Source organism: Moschus berezovskii, chromosome X (assembly GCF_049115385.1).
Source record: "Moschus berezovskii isolate FMDL1 chromosome X, NW_MosBer_1.0, whole genome shotgun sequence".
NCBI lineage: Eukaryota > Metazoa > Chordata > Mammalia > Artiodactyla > Moschidae > Moschus > Moschus berezovskii.
In genome coordinates, this window is record NC_142488.1 from 146,263,168 (window position 1) to 146,288,266 (window position 25,099).

The following is a 25,099-nucleotide window of genomic DNA, read 5'->3' on the forward strand; positions in this document are numbered from 1 at the left end:
ATAATTTTTACATCCATTTCCATATTTTGTATCATCCTTTCATTGGTTTGTTATAGTAATTATATTAGTCTCATAAAATAAGTTTGAAGGAACTTCTTTCTTTTCTGTTTATGATTGGAATTGTTGTTCAGTCACTAAGTCGTGTCTGACCCTTTGCGACCCCATGGACTGCAGCATGTCAGGCTCCCATGTCCTTCACTATTTCCCAGAGTTTGCTCAAACACTTGTCCATTGAGTCAGTGATTCTATCTAACCATCTCATCCTTTGCCGCCTTCTTCTCCATTTGCCTTGATTCTTTCCCAGTATCAGGGTCTTTTCCAATAAGTCAGTTCTTTGCATCAGGTGGCCAAAGTATTGGAGCTTCAGCTTCAGCAGCAGTCCTTCCAATGAATGTTCAGGGTTGATTTCCTTTAGGATTGACTGGTTTGATCTCCTTGCAGTCCAAGGGACTCCCAAGACTATTCTCAAGCACCACAGTTTCAAAGCATCAATCATTTAGCACTCAGCCTTTTTTAGGATCCAACTTTCACATCCATACATGACTACTGAGAAAACTATACCTTTGACTCTACACCTTTGTTGGCAAAGTGATGTCTCTGCTTTTTAATACGCTGTCTAGATTTGTCATAGGGCTTCCCAGGTGGTGCTGGGAATTAAGAACCCGCCTGTCAATGCAGGAGACATGAGAGACATGGGTTCGATCCCTGGGTCGAGAAGATCCCTTAGAGGAGGGCATGGCAAGCTGCTCCAGTATTCTTGCCTGGAGAATCCCATGGAAAAAGGAGCCTGGTGGACTACAGTCCATAGGTTCGCAAAGAGTTGGACACAACTGAAGCAACTTAGCATGAGCAGGTTTGTCATAGGCTTCTTTCCAAGAGCAAGCATCTTTTTATTTCATGGCTGCAGTCACCATCCACAGTGATTTAGGAGCCCAAGAAAATAAAATCTGTTACTGCTTCCACTTTTTCCCCATTTATTTGCCATGAAGTGATGGAACTGGATGACAAGATGTTAGTTTTTGAATGTTGAGTTTTAAGCAAGCCTTTTCACTCTCCTCTTTCACCCTCATCAAGAAGCTTTTGAGTTCCTCTTCACTTTCTGCCATTAAGGTGGTATCATCTGTCTATCTGAGGTTATTGATCTTTCTCCCCCAAATCTTGATTACAGCATGTGATTCATCCAGTGTGGCATTTTGCATGATGTACTCTTTATATAAGTTAAATAAGCAGGGTGACAATATACAGCCTTGATGTACTCCTTTTCCAATTTGGATCCAGTCCATTGTTATATGTCCAGTTCTAACTGTTGCTCCTTGACCTGCATACAGGTTTCTCAGGAGGCAGGTAAGATGGTCTGGTATTCTCATCTCTTTAAGAATTTTCCACAGTTTGTTGTGATCCACACAGTCAAAGGCTTTGTTGTAGTCAATGAAGCAGATGTTTTTCTGGAATTCTCTTGCTTTTTCCATGATCCAACGGATGTTGGCAATTCAATCTCTGGTTCCTCTGCCTTTTCTAAATCCAGCTTGAACATCTTGAAGTTCTCAGTTCATATACTGTTCAAGCCCAGCTTGAAGGATTTTGAGCACTACCTTGCTAGCATGTGAGATGAGTGCAATTTTGCGGTAGTTTGAACATTCTTTGGCATTGCCTTTGGGATTGGAATTAAAACTGACTTTTTCCAGTCCTGTGGCCACTGCTGAGTGTTCCAAATTTGAGTACACCACTTTCACAGCATCATCTTGTAGGATTTGAAATAGTTCAGCTGGAGTTCCATCAACTCTACTAGCTTTGTTTGTAGTAATGCTTCCTGAGGCCCACTTGACTTTACATTACAGGATGTCTGACTCTAGGTGAGTGACCACACCATCGTGGTTATCTGAGTCATTCAGACCTTTTCTGTACAGTTCTTCTGTGTATTCTTGCTGCTTCCTCTTAATCTCTTCTTCTTAAGACCTTACCATTTCTGTTCTTTATTGTGCCCATCTTTGCATGAAATAGTTCCTTTGTATCTCCAGTTTTCTTGAAGAAATGTCTAGTCTTTCCCATTCTATTGTTTTCCTCTATTTCTTTGCATTATTCACTTAAAAAGGTTTTCTTATCTCTCCTTGCTGTTCTTTGGAACTCTGCATTCAGTTGGGTATTTCTTTCCCTTTCTCCTTTGCTTTTTGCTTCTCTTCCTTTCTAAGCTGTCTGTAAGACCTCCTCAGACAACCATTTTGCCTTCTTGTATTTTTCTTTGGGATGATTTTGGTCACTGCCTCCGTACAATGTTACAAACATCCATCCATAGTTTTTCAGGCACTCTGTCTATCAGATCTAATCCCTTGAATCTATTTGTCACTTCCACTGTATAATCATAAGGGATTTAATTTACATCATACCTGAATGGTCTAGTGGTTTTCCCTACTTTTTTCAAGTTAAATCTGAATTTTGCAACAAGGAGCTCATGATCTGAGCCAAAGTCAGCTCCAGGTCTTCTTTTTGCTGACTGTATCGAGCTTCTCCATCTTCGGCTGCAAAGAATATAATCAATCTGATTTCAGTGAAAGTAAAATCTGATGCTGTAATGAAGAATATTGCATAAGAACCTGGAATGTTAGGTCCATGTATCAAAGTAAATTGGGTGTGGTCAAACAGGATATGGCAAGTGTGAATATCAATATTTTAGGATTCCGTGAACTGAAATGGACCAGAATGGGTCAATTTAATTCAGATGACCATTATATCTACTACTGTGGGCAAGAATCCCTTAGAAGAAATGGAGCAGCCCTCATCATCAACAAAAGAGTTAGAAATGCAATCTCAAAAACAACATAATGATCTCTGTTTGTTTCCAAGGCAAACCATTCAACATCACAGTAATCCAAGTCTGTTCCCCAACCACTAATGCTGAAGAAGCTGAAGTCAATCAGTTCTATGACGATCTACAAGACCTTCTAGAACTTATATCAGAGAAAGATGTCCTTTTCATCATAGGGGATTGGAATGCAAAAGTACGTCAAGAGAGACCTGGAGTAACAGGCAATTTTGGCCTTGGAGTACAAAATGAAGCAGGGCAAAGGCTAACAGAGTTTTGCCAAGAGAAGACACTGGTTATAGATAACCCTATGGGGGAATAAAATGACAGCAAAAGCCAGTGGACATCTAAATAGCATCCCTTTCACTGTTGCTTTATCTACCTCAAATTCTTATCACTATGTGACATTTTATTTTAGACTTTTTGTATGCTTACTCTGAATCTTCCCCTACAAGAATGTTAATTTGGTGTCTTATTCAGTACTCTGCATCCAGAGCCTGGAACAGTGCCTGGTACATAACGGATTTAATAAATGAATGGGGGTGGGGTAGGGAGTCACATCAGAATCAGACGGTTCCTTCTTAACTGGAGAAGTAGCAAAAAGAGCATTGGATGGATTGGATGATAGCTGGAATCAGAGTAAAGTCGCCTTGACAGACAGTCCTATCCTGAACACTCCATTAGCTAAAGTGAAGTGAAGTGAAAGTTGCTCAGTCGTGTCTGACTCTTTGCGACCCCATCCAGGCCAGAATACTTGGAGTGGAGTATTCTTTCCCTTCTTCAGGGGATCTTTTCAACCCCAGGATGGAACCTAGGTCTCCCGCATTGCAGGTGGATATTAACCAACTGAGCCACAAGGGAAGCCCCCATTAGCTAAAACATTTTTCATACTCAAATATTTTTCTGTACCAGCGTTATGGGATCTTAAGTCCTAAATCACCTCTTCCGGGCCGAGCATTGATTTCTGTTCCCACTGCCCCCTCTGCCCACTCACCCAAAACCATCTCATCCAACCATGACAGGTTTCGTGCAAGCCTTGGCATGCACCCTCTTGCCCCACCAGAGTTGCAACAAGGTGAAGGCTACAATTCGTTGTTCAGTTTATTCCCTGCCCCTCTGAGAGTGTGGCACACGGTAGGCTCAAATGAAAGAATGCCTTAGGTAGGCCTTGTCAACCAAGGTCCCTTGTCTGGAACAATGTCAGGCAACTTTGCTGCTTGTACTGAAGGTGGTGATACTGAGAAAATGCGGCTGTTGCGGGAGGCTTATAGCAATGTACTTTGTGTGTTTGCGGACAGCAGGTCAAGGGCCCGGGATGGTCACGTAAACAGGCGTCTGGAACCTAGGCCTTCCCTTGCCCCAGCATCCGCAAAGGCCTATTAATCCTTAATATTCAAATTCCGCCCACTAAACCATCCCCTCGGCGCCCAAGCCGCCTCTTTTCCCCAAATGACGGCCGTTGGCAGCCAATCGGCAGCTAGACGGGGCGTCCGCCCCCTTCTCCCTCGCCGGAACGGACACCGAGTCCCGCCAATTGGGGGCGTCGCCACCGAGGCTCCGCCCCACCCCGGCTGCCGCATCCAATGGCGCGCCGGCTCGCTCAGGCACCTGGGGCGGGGCGCAGGCGCGCAGGTGCAGCTGCGCGCAAGCCGGCCGGGAGGGCGGGGCGCGACGTCGTCCGTGCGGGGTCTCGGCGTCGGCGGCGCGCGCGCTCCCTCCTCTCGGAGAGAGGGCTGTGGTAAAAGCCGTCCGGAAAATGGCCGCCGCCGCCGCTGCCGCGCCGAGCGGAGGAGGAGGAGGAGGCGAGGAGGAGAGACTGTGAGTGGGACCGCCGCGGCCGCGGGCGGGGACCCTTGCTGGGGGGCGGGGGGTAGGGGCGGGACGTGGCGCGGGAGGGGCCCGCGGGGTCGGGCGACACGGCTGGCGGATGGCGTCCCTCCTCTCTACCCTCCCCCTCCCGCTGGTGACGGCACCCCCCCCTCCCGCGGCCCGTTACCCGCACTTGAGGGTGACCGTCTTCGGCGCGGCCTCCTCAGGCTGCCTTTGCCTGCTTCCCCCTGCCCTCCCGCCTTCGGCGCGCATCCCGGCCCCCGGCCCCGCGGGCGCCCCTGTTGCCGGGGCTTCGCCTGTCGGGGCTGCGCGCGCGTCGTGCCCTTCGCGGGGCTTCGGGCCCGCGGCGCCGTCGCGCGCCCGCGCCCCCGGCCTCTCCCTGGCTCGCGCTTTCCCATCTCCCTCCCTCGCGCGCCCCCTCTCCCGTTACTCGGCCCCCCCACTGGCGCGCGTGCGCAGTTCGCCTCCCGTCGGGAGAGTGCGCCACAAGGGCTCCTGGGCTGTCGCCCCCATCTCCAGGCTTTGCCTCCCCCTCCTTCTCGCCCATTCCATGACTTTCTGCCCCCTCGCCCCCGCCGCGAGCGAGTTTCTTTCGCATCTAGCAGGAACAAGTAGGTGGGAATTATTGTCCACCCACAAAAGGCACTAGACATTGTGTTCTTGGCCCCAGAGCTCATCAGAAAGAGGCGGTGATAGTTGCCATCAGGAGCCGTGGGGAGGAGACGGGGTGTCCGGCAGCACCCGAAGCGCTTCGATGGGAGCGCGCCCCCAGGGCGTTGGGGGGGGGCCGTGGCCTCAGAATACGACCGCCCTCTCATCCTTCCACCCCGCCCGCCCCCCTTCGCCGGCGATCTTCCAGTTACATAAGTGGAGTGGGACTCAGTCTGTGACGGGCTTCCATAGTCCCGGAGCGCGCCCGGCTCAAGATCACCAGTACCAGATGGGGCAAGTTCACCGCATCGCCGGGGTGCCCATCACTTGGTCCCTGAAAGTTTATTTTCTTTCTGGTTTGCTTCTGAGTCACCCACACTGAAACTCAGGTGACTGATCAGTGGTGTGGCAATGTTTTTTGTGGTTTTCCACTGAAGACTTAAGGTCACGGTGAAGAGTTTAAAAGATTGCTTTCACAGAGGAGATCGTTCATGGCCTTGCTGAGTGTGGATTCCAAGGGGGGAAAACTGGCTGTGGAATACACCTCTGTGGCCGTGGCTTCTACTGTGAGTGTGTTTGGTGTGCATTGGTCACAGCCGAAATGGGCCCCACCACAAAATTGATATTCCTGACTCATGGTCAGGCAGATGTGTGCTTCTCGTTTTTCCAGGAACAGTCTGCAGAGCCATTCAGAGTTGTGTCTCTGTTGTGCCGATCAGTGCCCCAAATTGTGAGATGGTAGCATAGAATTCTGTTGGTGGTTGGTGATCACGGAAACGAACCTATTGGCCTGTGAGGCTGAGTGGCTTAAGAGTTGAGGACCCTGACAAGTTTTAGGCATTTTGTTACATTACGAAAATAAGCATATTTGGGCCTTGGTAGCAAAAATCATTATTAACAGGCAGTTGCTATCCAGGAGAAGTTGGGTTCCACCGTCAGAATTTTCATCTGCATCTGAACGATTTCAACTCAGAATGCCGTTAACCTCTTGGGTCCTTTGAAATATGCTGAATCTTTATTTTTTTTAATCTGGTTTTTAGTTTTAGGTCTTTTGGGAATTTCCACTAGGGATTTAGGGAAATAGATTTATTTATGGGCTTTGAAGGACTTCTAAGTCCTAGTCCTGGAACCTAGGAAAATTTTGCTCTCATTTTTTACCTGGACGTATCAGAACCTTAAAGGGCACAGTCAGTCTCAGAGGTGTAGAGTTGATTGAATAAGTTGCCACAGAACACCCATTCGTGGCATGTCAGCGAGGGGGCTGATCACTGAGGTGCATTCCTGTCTGCACTGACAGATACACAAGCCTCACTTAACGAAGATTCCAAGATTTATACATCTGAGCCTCAGATGTGACCGGCAAGGGCTCTATTTTGTTTCCCATCATTGGCAGTGCATTAGCCGCCTTGGGTGCCCCTCCAGTGAGCCGTTCCATCATATCCCTATCCCTTTAACCTGCACAGCCTCCAGGATATACTTTGTCTGCAAAGTTCCTGGTGGCATCTGAAGTCATGGTGTTCTAACAGCTTGAGGAAACCCTCTATGACTTTCTTGCCAGTACATACCATGCTCTTTTTTTGTTGTTACAAATTTGCCTGGAATGCTTGCAAGCTAGAATCCCAGGTCTTTGTTTCACCTGACAGAGCACGATGCAGTCCAACCATACTCCAACTTTTGCGCTGCTTATGTTGCAGGAGGGTTTGGGTACAGTTTTGCATTTTATTTGCAATTTCCAGCCACAGCCCTTGTTTCCCGGCTGGCCCTGCCTCTTTGTGGCTGAATCTAGTGGGATGGGGGAGCACGCTGTGGAATTTGACAGAAGAATTGGCTAGAGGAGTCCAATATGATGATGTCCCCCTCCTGAATACCCCTTCCCCTATGTGGAGATGGAATGAGAACCTCGCTTCCTCAAACCTAGAATAAAGAAGAGCCAATAGAAAAGTGTTAGTTCCTTCCTGGAGGGCGGTTTCCACTGTTAATACACCTGCCCGGGATTATTTACATGATAAATGATGTCTCCTGGAACCCGTGATCTTTTGTAAAGGTGACTATCAGTGAAAATCTTTTAACTGGTTAAGAGCAGTTTGTGGCCAGCCTGCCTGAGTTATCTGTGAGAAGAATATTATAGAAAGGGTTAGACTTTTGCAGTAACTAGTGTCTCACACACAGAGGGGGTAAAGCATAGTCCCAGACTGGTGGTTCCAGGGAGCGTGGCAGACACCTGTTTGTTTTCCCCACCCTTTGCTGGTGATACGCACGCAGACCAGACTCATGTGACTGGACAACACGACCTTTTTTTCTTGGGTAGAGCATTATTACTGCTCCACTGGGAGGACCTTGTTCTCAGTGCTTCTGTACCAGTGCCTTCCAGTCAAACTGTCATTGTCACCACTGTGCCTTTACCTCAATTTGGGTAGGATGGATGCAAATAAGTCTCTTTTCCTTGGGCTCACTGACACAAAAGTTGTGCTCTTCTGCATTTACCTGGTCTCTTCTGCTTTTCTTTGGCACAGAGCCCCTTCCTATCGAAAGCTTGCTTTGTACGCCATTGCTGAAATACTTGGTTCTACTCCTTTGCTTGTAGGTATGGTGTGGGGGGGGGGAACTGAGTGAGAATGGGAATTCGGGGGCTGGCAGGGCATGGCCACTCCCATATTTAAGGGGAGTTGTGACCATTCTGTTACAGAGTAAAGCCTTGGTCTTTTTCACTTCTTCAAGGCACACTTATGTTGGTTCTGCTGGTGTATGAATGTCTTGAGCATAGCTGTTTTGTTATACTGCAGAAGTCTGGACTCTTGGGATCAAGCCTTAGAAAGACTTCCATGCATAAGAGCTGGGGGCACTTTATATACATATATATAGACCTGCAATTCACTGCTTTATTGGGTCTTTACCTAAGTGCTCTCATTTGCTGGCTCTTTTTTTTTTTCTTTTTCTCCACGAAATCTTGAGTTATCAGAGATCTTAAACTTTCAGAGCTCAAAGGAACCTTAGTCTAGGTCCCTCAGTTTACAAATAAAAATGCAATTTACCAAAAAGAAAAAAGCAACTGTGAGAAGTTGTGGCTCTTCTAGGGCCTCCCAGCCAGGATGCCAGTTTGATTTTTATTACATAGCTAAATGAGTAATAGCTCAGCTGGTAAAGAATCCACCTGCAATGTGGGAGACCCTGGTTCGATCCCTGGGTCAGGAAGATCGCCTGGAGAAGGGATAGGCTACCCACTCCAGTATTCACGGGCTTCCCTGGTGGCTCAGATGGTAAAGAATCAGCCCACAATGTGGGACACCTGGGTTCGATCCCTGTGTTAGGAAGATTCCCTTGAGGAGGGCGTGGCAACCCACTCCAGTGTTCTTTACTGGAGAATCTCCATGGACAGAAGAGCCCAGGAGGCTACAGTCCATGGGGTTGCAAAGAGTCGGACATGACAGAGCATCTAAGCCCAGCACAACTGAGTAATACTGTGACTTTGACTTCTGGGATTTTAGAGTGTTCTATGACTCGACTGTTTAAGGGAATTCTGAGGCCTCACTGCACCTCAATAGATAATTCCAGATACCATCCTGGTAGTTCCAGACCAGCAGTAAAAGGCTTGGTTGGTGTTGCACTTCTGAGTTTGATTACATGAGTAATTCTGTGAACAGTCTTTTAAAGTTGTACATGCTAGGCTTTTTTTTAGTCTAAAGATAAAAGTGCAACTCTTGGGCCAGCAAGGTATCAGAAATTAGCTAATATGGGGCAGTTGAGGTTTTAACAAGGAAGTGATGGTTGTCTTGATGAAAAGTATAGTGGCAGAAGACCTTCTTTGAACATGTGTTCAAAGGCAAAAGAGAAAGTATCACACTGTTAACTGTTTGTTGAACATTTTACTGATCTGAGAGGCCTAAAAGTGAGTGCTCAAAAACAGTCTTGTGTATGTCTGAGGATGGCTTAGGATCTCCCAGGGTACTTGGTTTCTGTTGGTTCTGCCTGTTTTTTTCCTTTCCTGGCTAAAACCTCTTTACGTGATGTCACAGCAGCTTGTTGCAACTTCAGCTGCTTGCAAATGACAGGATACTTTGCCTCTGCATTTCATGTGTTCTTGGGATGACATTTTGATGTTGCGTGTTCTCTGGAACATATCTTCTGTCTCTGGGTATTTCTGTATGACGAGTTGCACGAAATACTTACTGGAGATCTCTTCCTAACTGTACATTTTAGTGTCAAAATGTCCCTCAGAAGTGACAAGACCTGTGATACTGTCAGTTCTAACACTCATGAATCTTTCCTTTAGCACTGTGTGTTATCTGGCAGTAAATTTCAGTGTATCCTTTGTTTCTACCTTGGTAAGCTGGGAAATAGATAATAACTTTGTCTGTATGTTTATCTTCAAAATGTCCCAAATAGCCCTGGGAAAAAGGTCGTGCAGCACAATGGGGGCTTTCAACTTACGATTTTCTTTGTTTTAGGCTCCATAAAAATACAGACTCACCAGTTCCTGCTTTGATGTGACATGTGACTCCCCAGAATACATCTTGCTTCTGTAGACCAGCTCCAACAAGATTCCATGGTAGCTGGAATGTTAGGGCTCAGGTAAGTAACCTTCCTTTTTTTTTTTTTAGTATATGTCCTGGTTTGGCCATCTGTTTTTAAAAAAAAAAAAGGAATCAAACAAGATCTACTACTCTTGAACCGTTATCAAAGTACCCCAAAGACTAAAAACATAACGGTGCCAAACTGTGCCATATAATAAAAAAAAGTCACTTCCCTGAGCCCTGAAAGGTCAGTTGGGTTAAGGCTCCTTGGTAGCCATGGTATGATCCGGGGGCGGGTGTCAGATTAGAGCTGGAACTGGTGACCTGCCCCTTCAGTTCACCTTCAAGCAGGTCAGCTGAGCGGAGAGCACTGGGAGCTCTTCACTGGCTGCTCCGGCTCTCACCTAGCAGCCTTCAGCGTGGTGCTCTGTTTGCTCTGGTCTTGGGTAAATGACTTCCTGGTCAACATTAGCAAGTGGCGGTGATGCATTTGCAGACATGGGAACCGGCGCGTGGTCCCCTAGAAGGACAACCTTCTGCAAGCTGTGGCCAGACAGAAAGAAAGAAAAGAAAGTGAAGTCAATCAGTCATGTCCGACTCTTTGTGACCCCATGGACTGTAGCTCACCAGGCTCCTCCATCCATGGAATTTTCTAGGCAAGAGGACTGGAGTGGGTGGCCATGGCCTTCTCCAGGGGATCTTTCTGGCCCAGGGATCGAACCCAGGTCTCCCGCATTGTGGGCAGACGCTTTACCGTCTGAGCCACTAGGGAATCAAGCGTGTGCACGCCGCACACTTCCCACAGGGGCCGCAGAGAGCACCCTGAGGCCTTTGGGCTCTTGAGACTTTAGAGCAGGAGGAAGGCCTTTTGAGAAGCTGGGAAGATAGGCCCACTGAGTCTGCCGTGCAGGGGTCCTGTCACCCACGTGTCGGGTGCTTGGGCACCACCGCCTGGCCTTTGAATTTGGTCAGATTGAACGGTTCCTTCATTTCTAAACTGACAGGCTCAATATCTTAAGCTTTTTTGGAGGTCACATCCACATTTGATGTTTTGACATCCGGATTGCAAACATCCCGTATGGTAAGACTGAACGCTTTAATTTGATTTCTCCATTTCTTCTCCGAAGTAAAACACGTGACTTTACACACATGCGGTCCTCGGGATTCCAGCTGACCCCCTCAAGTTGTGCACTTAGTTGTATCTCTCTAACGGCTTCTGATGCTTCAGTCTGAAGCTGTGTGGACATCCGTCTTGGCCCATTTTGGGGCTGGGTGAGGAGCAGAGAGTTTGGGTGGAGCAGCAGAAAAGGTGTAGATGGAAGTGAAGAGCATCACGCTGCCTCCAAGTCGCAAATTTGGTTCTGCTTCTGATCCTATGACTTAAATTGTCATTCCCATTTACCACTGCGGGGTGTGCTCCGGGCCCTGCTGACAGGACGTTCTTTGTACGCCACATACTTATGCTGGTGGGAGTCGTGTGGCTGCCGCTTTGTGTATTGTCTCAGAAACTGTGTGGACGAAATGTAATATAGGCAGTGAATGGGTTTCTTCTGATAGATATTAGGCCTGAAGGGGTGATTGATGTTTTTAATAGTCTTTTTCTCCGATTGCAAATGGATTTCATAAAACAGACAGTGGCAAGTCTGTACAGTTTCTTCTAAACAATGTAGAAAGGAAGAGATGTTTTTAAAAATATCTCATCACTTATGAATGGGAGAGACACAGCCATATGAGCTTCAAGGGACTTTGAAGTGAGTTTGAGTGTGAAAGGCGCTCAGTCGTGTCCAACTCTTTGTGACCCCATGGAGCATACAGTCCATGGAATTCTCCAGGCCAGAATACTGGAATGGGTAGCCTATCCCTTCTGCGGATCTTCCCACCCCAGGAATTGAACCAGGGTCTCCTGCATTGCAGGCAGATTCTTTACCAACTTGAGCTCTCAGGGAGCTTCGAAGGGAATTCCCAAAGGACAGAACCTGTCTTTAATAGATAAGTACTTGATCTTTTACTACTTTTCTTTTCCTTTTTAAGAAATTATAAAAAATAATACAGGCTTTTTTTTTTTTTTAAGAAAAGTCAAACTATTTTAAAGTATATCAGTAAAAAAGCAAATGCTCCCAGTACTCTTCGCACCCACTACCCAAAGTAACTGCCGTTAATAGCGTAATGTAGATCCTTCTGATTCTTCTCAGGCTCTTCAAATATGTTCCATTTGTATTTTTGACAAAATAAGGATCGCATGGTATGTATTCTACATCTATCCATGTGGTACGTTTCTCTGCCTCATTTCTGTTAAATAGAAGCCTGGTTTGGTGCCAATTTGCCGTCATGCAGTGTTCCCCTTTTGGTTTTCTTGATGGTTCACTATTAAAGATGCTATTAGATTGAATGTCCTCAGGTGCCAGTCCTATTGAAGAATGGCTGCCTGGACTTGAAGTTGCCGGTGGGTAATTACGTCGCCTTCCAAAATGTCTATCCCATTTCCCATGACAATCTTAGCAAGTGCCACTTCCCATATTTCCCATACCCTCCCAGAATTGGATGTCCTTTTTAAATGTGTGTTTCTTGGGTTATTATTAGGGCTGAGCGTCAGTGGTCACTGGCCATTTGTATTTGATTTTTGTGAATTGCCTGTTCTTGTCCTGTGTTTATTCTTCCATCAGGGTATTTCTTTTTAAGTCAGTTTATAAGGACTCTTAGTATATTAAGGATATTAATTCTCTGTCATCATGCAGAGATTTTTCTTTGTTACGTGACATGATGATACTCATCTAGATTTTCTTTCTTCCTAAAAAACTTGATGATGTGCTATATTCATACATACATATTTGATACATGCAAAAGATTCATATAGGTAAGTTGTCTTATGTTTTTTGTATGGTATTTGGAATACTTGTTTTTGTATTTAACTTTGGGATGGGATGAGGTCTTGAGTCCAGCTAGCCAGTATGTCATAGCCATTTGTTGAACCATCTGATCTTCACCTTTATCGTATGCCAACTTCAAGTGAACAGAGCATCTTTTACTTCTTTCTTTCTTAAGTTTTTTCTTTGTGAGGCTCTTGAGGGCAAGCCCATCTGCAGATAATGGTTTATGTATTCATCCAACAAATATTTTCGCTCCTGCTTTGAGCCAGGGGTGGTACTGGGCCCTGCACTTCTTCACTGGTGCTGCCTTCTTCACTGGCCATGGGGTGCTGGGGAATGCGACAGAGTTCTGCCAGCTGCATGACTCCAGTGCCCATTCTGGAAGACTCAAGAAAATAGCGGATCTTCAGAAAAGTAGGTTTTAGATAAACTAGGAGGACTCCAGAGGGTGTATATGTGCACGTGTGTGTTTTAAATCCTGACACGGAAGTCTGAGCTGCAACACAGGGTAGACTGCAACATAAGCACAGTTTGTTTTCTGACTTAGATGATTGCAGGCCGATTTGTGTCTTGATTTATGATGAGGACTTTTTGCTGTTAAGATAGTTTTATATTCAACTGCCTTGGTCGTGATGGAATAAAAGTTGCGCACTGATAAAAATGGTAATTTTCTTCTATGATGATTTTGAAGCTCTCTGTAATAGCTGATAAAAATAAAGACAGGGTTTTGGTGAACGAGATCTTTGGGGAACAAGTGTAATTTTTTGCGGCTGGCATCATTTAAATCTAATAAGTACCCTTAAAACTGAAGTGGAATCCTAATTTCTTTTTGACTTAAAGAAATGACATAAGTGACGTGATTAAGGAAAAGGCTTCTTGTGTAAGGCTGAAGTTTTTTAATGATTATTTTAAATATGTATATAACAGTACAGCATTAAAAAGGTGGTATAAAAGGTTACATGGTATAAGATCTCCTTGCCACCCTGTCCCCAGACATCCATTTCTCCCTGAAGGCAACCATCATAATCAGTTTCTTATTAATCTGTGAATATGCGTGTGTAATTTTGAAACTGTGAAATGTTCATAACAAAATTTTCTGTTTTAACTATTCAGTGTGCAGTTTAGTGACATTGAGTACATTCTCTTTGCTGTGCAGCCATCACCACCATGTATCTCCAGAGCCCTTTTATCTTGCAAAACAAATGATACCCATTAAATGAGAACTCCCCACTCTTCCCCACACCAGCCCCTGGCAATTGCTCATGTACTTTGTCTCCTATGAAATGGACTATTCTAGATACCTCATATTATTATATATTTTTATATATGTGTTTATGTATATATTTTATGCGTGTGGTTTTTTACCAAATAGTAAAACACTGTGCACATTTGCACAGTTTGCTCTTTTTAGTTAATATATTTTGATGCTAGTGTGGTATCAATTTCCGTAGAGACATGTCACTCATTTTAAGGGTTGGGGTAGTAGTCCATTATGGATACACCATAATTTCTTAACTGATTTTCTCTTGATGGATATTTATGTTTCCAGTGTTTTTTTTATTTCATTAATGTTGTAGTGAATAATTTTTTATATAATACCATTTTTCACATCCAAGTTTATCTGTAGGAGAAATTCGTAGAGCTGGAACTTGCTGGGTCAAAGGATATATGCATTTTAAACTTTGATAGATATTGCTAAATCAAGGATGGCCTTCCAATTGCGTGGTTTTACATTTGAGTAGATAAGCACAAATTTGTAGCGATTAGAGAGCTGTTTATTCGGGTAGGAAGAAATCATTGTCAGCAGTTAGCATGAGAAAGCAAAACTTCAGAAGCTTCCATTTCACGACCTAGTGTGAACAGAGGAGCTGAGACGGGACGCTTTATTTGGCAAGGAGAACATCAGTCAGCCTTTTCTCATTTGTGGATCTTGATGAAAATGGAGTGTTTTTATTTTGGTACCGTTCTAACTTGCAGTGGCTCCTTGAGACTCAGGGTTGAAGAGCGCCCACAGCTGCTGAACGTTCTCTCTTCGTTTGTGTTGTGACATCATAAGGTATACCCTGAAAGTATTCAGGACCATATTGCTGTCGCCTTGTTTCTCGTTGACTGTGGTACTCTTTCTGTTGCAGTCCTTTTTTCACTTACCCTGGACTAATTGAACATCTATTATTTGTCAGTTCCTGCCCTAGATGCTAGGGATTGTTCATACACTCAGTGATTTTCTGGTCTAAAAGACAACAGGCCAATATGCCTTTATTTTACAAGGGGCTAAAGGTGACAGTGGCCACTTAGAGTGCATGGAAACAATAGACAGATCCCACCTGGACTCCCGGGTAGCGTCAGGGAAGAGAGTTCTTTGAAAAGTGACCCCCCCCCAGGACCTGAATGATAAGGCACCATTAGAGTCCAGGAGGAGGCACATGCAGAGGAGAGGGCCGCGCGTCCTGAGGCTCGGACGGGAGAGAACTCGGAGAGTTCAGGGTGGGAGGATGGGGCGGCAGGGTCTCAGAGCAGTTGCGCTGGCAGGGATGCTGGTGGCAGAGCAGACCCAGCTGCCCCGGCTGTGCCAAATAGGCTCGGTCTTCCTTCCAGTAGCCTCATTCAGAGGTTCCCGAGCTCCAGGAGGTGGTGGCAGGCACTCCGGCCACCAGGCCTGTCCCCCCAACCCCTGGGCTCTGGAGGCCATCTGACCATCAGACCCCAGGGGCTCCTGTTCCACGTCTCTTCCTTGAACCTTCCTTTCCTCCCTGATCCTGGAGACTGAGAGGTTGCCCATCCCCCAAAGGCGATGGGCTTACTCCCCAGCCAGCCTCTGTGCTGTTGTTCCACGGGCCACTTTATAACCTTCGAGAGTACTTTGCGAATTCCCAGGACGGTGCCCTACCGCAGGGCTTTTTACGCGTTCCTTGGCCTTTGAGCCTGGGCCGTGTTGCTGTGTGCAGCCCTTCATTCATTTAACTTGTCTCCTTGTGCTGTGGAAACATCTTTACAACCGAAGTCCCACCAGAGCCCTGAGGGAGAATGGAATTGTCGAGAAACAAGGATTGACATCTGGTTTATGTTTACATCCTTCAGCTCTATTAACTGAGAAGATATTTTTATTTCGGTGTTTGTGAAAACTTTCCACAAAAAAAAGGCATCCATTTTCTAGACTTATTAATAGAGCAGTCCGAAGGTTTTATTTTTAGTTTTGAAAGAAATCAAAGCAGGCTTCTGAGATAGGCACATTTTCCCTCATTCCCATCTCCTTTTCACGTTTTGCTGCTAAGACACCAACTTGAGAGCTTTTCAGCATGAGCTGACTGTCTCCATGTAGATTATTTTTGAAAAATGTAAGCACCTGGGTTTTTCTGGGGTTTCTACTGGTACTTAAGTTTTGACATTTCTTTGAAAAGTATTTTAAATCTGTGTATACATTTTTAGTAATTTGTTTTTAAAATACAAATTTCCATGTTTCTAGGTTTTCTGTTTTTGTAAACAGCAGAAGGTATTAGTCCATATTAAGTACTAATTTGCTCTAATATTTTCAGCTGTTTTTGGAATTACACTTGGCAAAAAAAAAAGAGACAAATGTCTGCAGTTGTGACAGTTTGTCTTTTTGTTCCTTTTAACTCCAGAATAAATAATTCTAGTGGTTTTTTTTTTCTAGGCTTGTAAGAACACAGGAATGATTTGAGTCACTGTAATAAGTAGCTAGGCAAAATTGAAAGTCTTTTTTTTTCAGTGGTATGACCCTGTAAGAAACTGTTGATATAGCCTGTGAGCAACTGTGTAAAATTTCTTAACCACTCTTCAGATTGTTTAAGCCAGAAGGAAATGAACAGCCAGACAAAATAGTGTTCATTATGCTCTTTATTTTTAATTACATAAGTAAAGCATCATTCTAGGAAATTCAGAAAATGCATGTGGAAATTACTCTGGAAATTCCAGCATGCAGAGAAAACTGCTGTTACGGTTTGGTGTGTATCTTTCTAGACTGAGGGTTCTGGCTCAAGTTTGAGAAGTCAGGGGTTCTGTAACCTTGGATGGGAGAAACACTTGGCCTTTATTTTTACTAATCTCTCACTAAAAATTTAAGAACAGATAATAGGCAGCAGACCATGGTAGTGTTAGGAGTACCTGTGCTTTTGTCACCAATAGAGATCAAAATGCTTTCATATTGTATTCCATGCAGTTACAGAGATTTTGAAATATTGCTTGTGTTCATCACAACTCAAACTTAGTTGTCAGACTCACCTCCAGATCTGGCTGTTGAGTGGTTTACTAAAGAGGCACATATTACTCTTAATACCAATTCTTGAAGTAAGTTGTTAATCAATTTCTACGTATTTTATTTTATGCATTTGAAAACGTCCTTCTGAGGAATGGTTCAGAGGGCCAAAGTCCACTATGCCATGCAACTCCAGATATAAGAACAGCCAACATTTGAGTGGTTGCTGTGCCGGGGAAAGAGGTCAGGAAAGCACTAAAACACAGGTGCGATAAAGAGAGACAGAATGACATGAAAAATGAGTTTAAATTACTATATCAAATATTTTTTATGAACACATTAATATTTTCCAGATCCTGTGCAAAGTGTACTGCAACTACAACTGGCAAATAATAACCTAAAGGTTGCCTTTGCTATTGGCATTTGAAATATCCTTCTAGAGTCTTCTTTACACACCTGTATATATGTGTCTATGTTTTACTTATTGAATATTTATTTGTTTTTTGGCTGCACTGGGTTTCATTTGCAGCACATGGGATGGTCAGTCCTTGTAGTAGCATGCAGGATCTAGTGTCCTGACCAAGGATCGAACTCGGGCCCCTTGCTTTGGGAGCATGGAGTCTTAGCCACTGGACCACCAGAGAAATTCCTACATGTTGATTGGGATGAATGGGATCATATAGTATGTACTGTTGTAACTTGCCTTCTTTCCACACTGATAATGCTGTAGATATCTTTCCATGTCAGTAAAAATACGTATCATCACTTTTCTCTAAAATGTAAATAACTTGTGTTTTCTAATTATAAAGTAATAACTGTTTTGTGGGAAAAAATGTTTTTTAGAAAATATGGGAAGAGGAAATGGAAGGATTGTCCATAAAACTGCCATCTACACATAGATAATGTTTTTATGCCATCATTTTTAATGATCACCTGACATTTTACTGATGGCTCTACTTTGATTTAATTAGGGCTGTTTCCATTATTTCTGTGCTTTCATTTCTGTGTGTGGCTGTGTGCTGACCATTCTGCTCTATGCCTGTGTCTCTAGCTTGCATCTCTAGCCTCTTTTTTTTGCTTTTCTTTTCTTAATTGCTTTATTTTAATTGGAGGAAAAATATTGTGATGGTTTTTGGCATCTCTAACCTCTTGAGCCTCGCATTGGATGGCCTCTTCAGTCTTTCCCCTGGAGTTGCTTCTAGTTGTCTCAAACTTAACAAGTCCCAAACAGAACTCTTGCTTTTTTCCCCTCCTTCAGTTCTGCTTCGGACTTGACTGAGTGACTGAACACCAACAACAATGGATCTGCTTCTCTTCCTAGTTTCTGTTTCATTGAATATCATCAGCATCCACCCAGTTACCAGTCTGAAATTCTAGGAGATGCCCTAGGTTCTCCCCTTCCTCTAATCCACCAGCAAGTACTGTGGGCCTCCACATTCAAAATGTGCCCCAGAACCGACCACTTCTCACCACCTGCACTAAAACCTCAGTCTCCACCACAAGACTTCAGGTCACATATTGAACAGCTTTCTCACCCACACTTGGAAACAGCTACATCCTTCATAGGCCTATTGTTTTTTTTTTACAGTGATGCTTACTTCTAAGTGATTAAATTTTTCCACATACAAGTACTGGGTCCCTTGCTGCTCTGTGTTGAAGGGTCTGCAGTTCATCAGGCTGTCATCCAGCCATTCATCCCACGATGGAGTTAGGTGTCTACGGTACCTGGGGCAGTGTGGTAGGTAGGCTGTAGGGTGACCAACACAGAGTGGCATCTATTTTGCATGGAGCTCAAGTGTGACTGGAGAGACAGACTTTAAATAATTCCCGAGTGATTATGTAATTACAGTGGGTTCAGTGTTCTAAAGGAGGAGTTGGAAGAGGGTTCACTGTGATCATGTGTAGTGGAGGAATAACCCAGGCTTGGGAGGGATATGGAGGCCCGCCCTAAGGAGGCAGTGCTGAAGTGAGGGACCAAGGAGGCAAAGCCCAGAGTGGAGGAGGGCTTTACAGGTGGAGAAGAGTACCTGTGAAAGCCCCGAGTCTGACTAGAGATTCATCAACTGAGATACTTAGGCATGCTGCGGCAGAGCAGGGGTTGGGGGCTGAGATGCAGGCTGAGAGGCTGACAAGGTGGGTGCAGGATATTTGATGTTAGTGTCATAATAGTAGGAAGCTATCGAAGGGTTAGGTTGTTTGGATTTTGATTTTATAATTGAAATACTATGGCCACTTGATAACAGCATAACGTCGAGGTTATGGTGAAAACAACAGTCTAGCCCTCTCCTTTCCTGTTCCATGACCCAGAGATGCAATGCCAGCTATTCATGGTGTCTTCTTTGAGTTTCTTTGGTTACTGTCGAAACTAAATTGTATGTTTATGCATTTTTCTTGATTTGACAATGTTGGGGAGTTATGAAAGAAGACAGCTTACATCACCCCCCTTGTTAGCATTCTTATTCACAACAGTGGTTCCTGTTCCATCACCTTTAGTCCATAAAACACTTCCCCTCTATGGAAGGGGATATAATAACCCTAGATCAGTGTAAATGCTAAATGTTTGCTAAATTCCAGAGTAAGGAACTGGTGTAATGATCGCCTGAAATAGTGGCAAAATACTTATTGTTGTATTTTCTGTTCTCTTTCATGTCAGTATAGACTCATGGAATTTTACTTATTAAATGTTTTACTATGCAGCCAAAGTCACTATTCTTTCTTGATCAAATTATTCCGAATGTGGCCAATGAGATTCCCTTTATGCTGGCACCTGTGTCATCTTGGCATACCCTTATTAATTAGTCTTTGAGTGATTCTTTGCTTTCTGGGATAAGACATTCCATCCCAATGTGTGCTTTTCCTAACCCAGAACTGGTTCCAAGAGTTCTGGACCCTTTTAGTGGGAAATGGTATTTAGAATCCAAGATTTCGGTGTTAGATGTGCACACTCTTACTGGGGTGCCATTGTATCTATGATCTTTCAGTGGACAAAGCTAGAAAACATACTGAAACGCTTTCTTACCTCACAAATACATAACAATATCTACAATGGAAATTAACATTAGAGGGTTTGTCATTAAATTAACATTAGCGGGTTTGTCTTCAACTTTATTTTACCCTTATATATCTTTTTCTTACACAGAAAAAGTTCATTCCTAATTAACATTAAAGGTTACTTTATTTTGTAATTACATAAAATAATTATCAAATTATAATATCATTAGTACTATGAAAATAATAATTATGAAGTTTCAGACTTCTTCTCCTTAGGATATATCTCACCAGGGACGTAAAATCAAGATTATTGTGTTCAAAAACCACCTGGAGGATCTGCTTCTAGTAGTAGTGAGGTAGCTCATTTTAGACTACCTCCCACCTCCTTGCAGATAACAGCTGACAACTCAAGACAAAAATAAAAAACCAGTTGTTTTAAGGCACTAGAAAGAGAATGAAAATAGGCAGAAGCTAGAGGGAAGTCGATACTTGGAAGAAGGAAACTGCGATTAGATGAAAAACAGCTATTTACCCACAGGCAGCCCTCCTCAGTGCTGCTGCAGGGAAACAGACTTTGATAGAGACGTAGACATGAGGGTTAAGGAATAAGAGGAATGAAGGCAGAAATTCTGGAAAGCAGATTAGCCACAGGCAGTGGGGAAGGTAGGCAAATTCTTCATACGAACTCTACTAAATTCCAGATAAGGCAGAAGGAATGAATAGAGATTTCAACTGCTGCTCACCACAGGGAAGACTGAAGATCTCTTCAAGAAAATTAGAGCTACCAAGGGAACATTTCATGCAAAGATGGGCACAATAAAAGACAGAATAAAAGAAACAGTATGGACTGAACAGAAGCAGAAGATATTAAGAAGAGGTGGCAAGAATACACAGAAGAACTACACAAAAAAGATATTCATGACCCAGATAACCACGATGGTGTGGTCACTCACCTGGAGCCAGACATCCTGGAGTCTGAAGTCAAGTGGGCCTTAGGAAGCATCAATAAGAACTAAGCTGGTGGAGGTGATGGAATTCCAGCTGAGGTATTTCAAATCCTAAAAGATGATGTTGTGAAAGTGCTACACTCAATATGCCAGCAAATTTGGAACACTCAACAGTGGCCTTGGGGCTGGGAAAGGTCAGTTTTCATTCCAATCCCAGAGAAAGGCAATGCCAAGGAATGTTCAGACTACTGCACAGTTGAACTCATCTCACATGCTAGCAAAGTAATGCTCAAAATTTTCCAAGCTAGGCCTCAACAGTATGTGAACTGAGAACTTCAAGATGTTCAAGCTGGATTTAGAAAAGGCAGAGGAAACAGAGATCAAATTGTGAACATCCATTGGATCATAGAAAAGGCAAGAGAATTCAAGAACATGTACTTCTGCTTCATTGACTTCACTAAAGCTTTTCACTGTGTGGATCACAACAGACTGTGGAAAATTCTTAAAGAGTTGGGAATATCAGACCGCCTGACCTGCCTCCTGAGAAATCTGTATGCAGGTCAAGAAGCAACAGTTAGAACTGGACATGGAACAATGGACTGGTTCCAAACTGGGGAAAGAGGCTGTATATTGTCATCCTGCTTATTTAACTTATATGCAGAGTACATCATGAGAAATGCCAGGCTGGATGAAGCACAAACTGGAATCAAGATTGCCAGGAGAAACATCAGTAACTTCAGATATGCAGATGACACCACCCTTATGACAGAAAATGAAGAGGAACTAAAGAAAATGAAAGTTGATGAAAGAGGAGAGTGAAAAAGCTGGCTTAAAACTGAACATTAAAAAAATGAAGGTCATGGCATCTGGTCCCATCATTTCTTGGCAAATAGATGGGGAAACAATGGAAACAGTGACAGACTTTCTTTTCTTTGGCTCCAAAATCACTGCAAATGGTGACTGCAGCCATGAAGTTAAAAGATGATTGCACCTTGAAGGAAAAGCTATGAGCAACCAAGACAGCATATTAAAAAGCAGAGATATTACTTTGCCGACAAAGGTCCATCTAGTCAAAGCTATGGTTTTCCCAGTATGACTCTGGGAATGATCGTGACTCTCACATCCCAGTCATGTATAGTTGTGAGAGCTGGACCATAAAGAAAGCTGAGCACTGAAGAATTGATGCTTTTGAACTGTGGTGTTGGAGAAGACTCCTGAGAGTCCCTTGGACTGCAAGGAGATCCAACCAGACCATCCTAATGGAAATCAGTCCTGAATATTCATTGCAAGGACTGATGCTGTAGCTGAAGTTCCAATACTTTGGCTTCTTGATGCGAATAACTGACTCATTGGAAAACACCCTGATGCTGGGAAAGATTGAAGGCAGGAGGAGAAGGGGACGACAGAGGATGAGATGGTTGGATGGCATCACCGACTCGATGGACATGAGTTTTAGCAAGCTTTGGGAGTTTTTGATGGACAGGGAAGCCTGGCGTGCTGCAGTCCATGGGATTGCAAAGAGTTGTACACGACTTAGCAACTGAACTGAACATGCCATACATGAAATTTAATTCAAGATTAATTATGGATCTAGATACAAAGCTTTTAGGAAAAAACAGGAGAATGTCTTCACAATCTTGAGATAAAGGTTTCTCAGCATACAGAAAGCAGTAATTATTAAAGGAGAAAATGGATACATTGGACTTCATTAAAACTTAAAACTTTTCTTTTCCAAAGGTAAGATTAAGAAAATGAAAAGACAGAAGTCACTGAGAAATAGTTGGCACGTTATAAATAGGAAAGTTGTATATCTGACAAATGACTTATATCCAGAATATATAAAGAACTCTTACAACTCAATAATAAAAAAGACAGTCTATTTTGAAACATGAAAAGATTTTAGTAAGTACTTCATAAAGGAAGGCATCTGAGTGATGACCAGTTTTCGCGTGAAAAAGTGCTAACATTAGTCATCAGAGAAATGCAAATTAAAGCCACAATAAAATACCACTACACACCCACTGGAAGGGCCAAAACTGAAAACTGACAACACCAAATTTTGCTGAGGATATGGGGTGGGACTGACTGGAAACTGGTGCCAGGGAACTTTCTGTGACCATGGTAACATCTTTTATCTTGATAGGGTTTGGCTTATACAGGTGCATACACTTGACAGAACTCATCAGATGGTACACTTAAAATTTGTCATTTCACTGGATGTAAATTTTACAAAAATGAAAACAAGTTTTCACCTCTAGTTAATGATATACATGCTAACTTGTTTGGAGATGGAGTGTACTGGTGAACTTTGAAATGCATCAAAAATAAGATGGATTGATGTGTGAATGAATCATGTCAATAATGGTAGAATCTGGGTGATATATATGTGGGTGTTCTTTGTACAGTTTGTTCAATTTTTCTGTATGTTTCAAATTTTTCTTCATAATGTGTTGGGAAAAAGTCACTTGGAATAATTCTTTTTTGTGTGGTTGTGTTACTGATTTGATGTAGTTAACTTTGTTTTCAGTGTTGTGGTTTACTTTTTTCTCTTTATTTGTAGAATACAGTCAAGCCTAATTTAATTGGGGAATTGCTCCTTTAGCAAATTTCTTCAGTTATGATTGTGGAATAACAGAGTTACGATTGTCATAATGACTCTACGTGTGTGCTAAGTCGCTTCAGTCATGTCTGACTCTTTGCGACCCTATGGACTGTAGCCCACCATGGGGTTCTCCAGGCAGAAATTCTAGAGTGGGTTACCGTTTCCTCCTACATGACTCTTTATATTAATAGCCTTTATGCACACTTTATGTACATGTAAACAAAATGTTGGGTTTTATAATTCTGTTTTGTTATACTTATTCTGATCACATGTATTGAAATGAAATTTGGTATCTGTTGAATCTAGTATAATAGGCTTGAATTGACAAAAAAAAAGCCAAGCCTCAGATGATAACTAGACTTGTGGTGGTGACCACCTTGTATTGTATAACAGAAGTCAAATGCTGTATACCTGAAATATATAATTTTTTAAAAGGCAAAAAAAAATTTAATATGAAGAAGGTAAGCCCATATAATGCTCAGAAGTTATTTCTTGCTTATCCTTCTACTCCTTCCTCTTGCAAAAAGATAAACCAATATGTACATATATTCTTATTTATCCTTCTTATACAAAAAACATGTTTGATATACTGTTCTGACTCTTGTTCTGTTTGTTTTCACTTCCTCTGTCCTGGAGATCACTCCCTACCAGCGTTGATACCTTCCTTGCTTATAGTGGTATGGAGCTCTCCCTTCCGCATTCCTTTTGTTCCTGCTGCACAGACTCTGTTGTGCGGATGAACCATGCTTTAGTCAAGCAGCTCTCTGTGGATGGACATTTGGGTACTTTTCAGTCTTTAACAGTGACGCTCTGTTGTTTTGTATTTGTGACTAACGCATTTTTAAACCTCTGAACTCCCGTCGTCTGTTTCTTTCTTGTTTCTAGATGTTTTTGTTCTGGTTTTATGGCTAAATTATCTTCGAAAACATGAGAATATTCTCTGTGTCCTCTAGGGACAGAATTGATATCTCTTCCATATTGCTGGGTCTCTTCCCCGAACCCTGGAGAGCTGTTCATGTTGGGGACAGGAGGCCTGGGTGGCTGGCCCCCTGCCCCTGCTCACTGGTGGAGTCACCGCTGTCCTGCAGGGTCCCTTCCCCTGGGGAGGGTGGGCGTAGCAGTTTTATGGGAGCAGAGGGCCAAGCAGGGCAGGCCAGCCTGCAGACTTGGCTCTGGTGGGAAGCAGACAGATGCCGTGGACGGAGGTGGGCTTCACTTGGGCTACTGTCAGCCCCACCAGGAGCCTTGCAGGGAGGACAGGAAGGTTCCAGCCGCAGACTTAGAAAAAACTGTCTGGTTTCTGGCCTGTGGGAGGAAGTGGCACCTTGCACTCCATGTGTGCAACACTCACCAACCCCAATGCCATCACCCTCACTTGGGAGCTGGCTGAAAATGCCCTGTGCCCAAACCTTCTGGATCAGAATCTGATGGTCAACAACCCCCCAGGTTACTTGTCTGTCCGGGAGAGTTTGAGGGCCACTGCTTGCCACAAGTCTGGTCTGCTCTGATTTGAGCATTTTGGGGGTTTTAACAGGGGCTCCCCTCTCCTTTGTAGCTTCCTTGACTAACATTCACTCTGTTAGTCCACACACTGTTTCCAGCATCTGGAAATTTGTAAAGCATTTCTCATCTGTTCAGAAGTCTCCTTCTGCTATCGTTTCTGTCGTCTATTGGAGGATTCTTCCTC

The 25,099-nt window shown here is 43.7% G+C and overlaps 1 protein-coding gene across 1 annotated transcript in view; it reads left to right on the plus strand.

Annotated features, from left to right (window-relative positions):
• The first annotated feature begins 4,465 nt into the window (after window positions 1-4,465).
• MECP2 (methyl-CpG binding protein 2) overlaps window positions 4,466-25,099 on the plus strand; it is a 60,397-nt gene continuing 39,763 nt past the window's right edge. Inside the window, exon 1 of the mRNA XM_055437876.2 lies at window positions 4,466-4,618. Within this exon, the coding sequence (XP_055293851.1) occupies window positions 4,557-4,618 (62 nt within the window). The 5' untranslated portion in view covers window positions 4,466-4,556. The remainder of the gene's footprint in view (window positions 4,619-25,099) is intronic.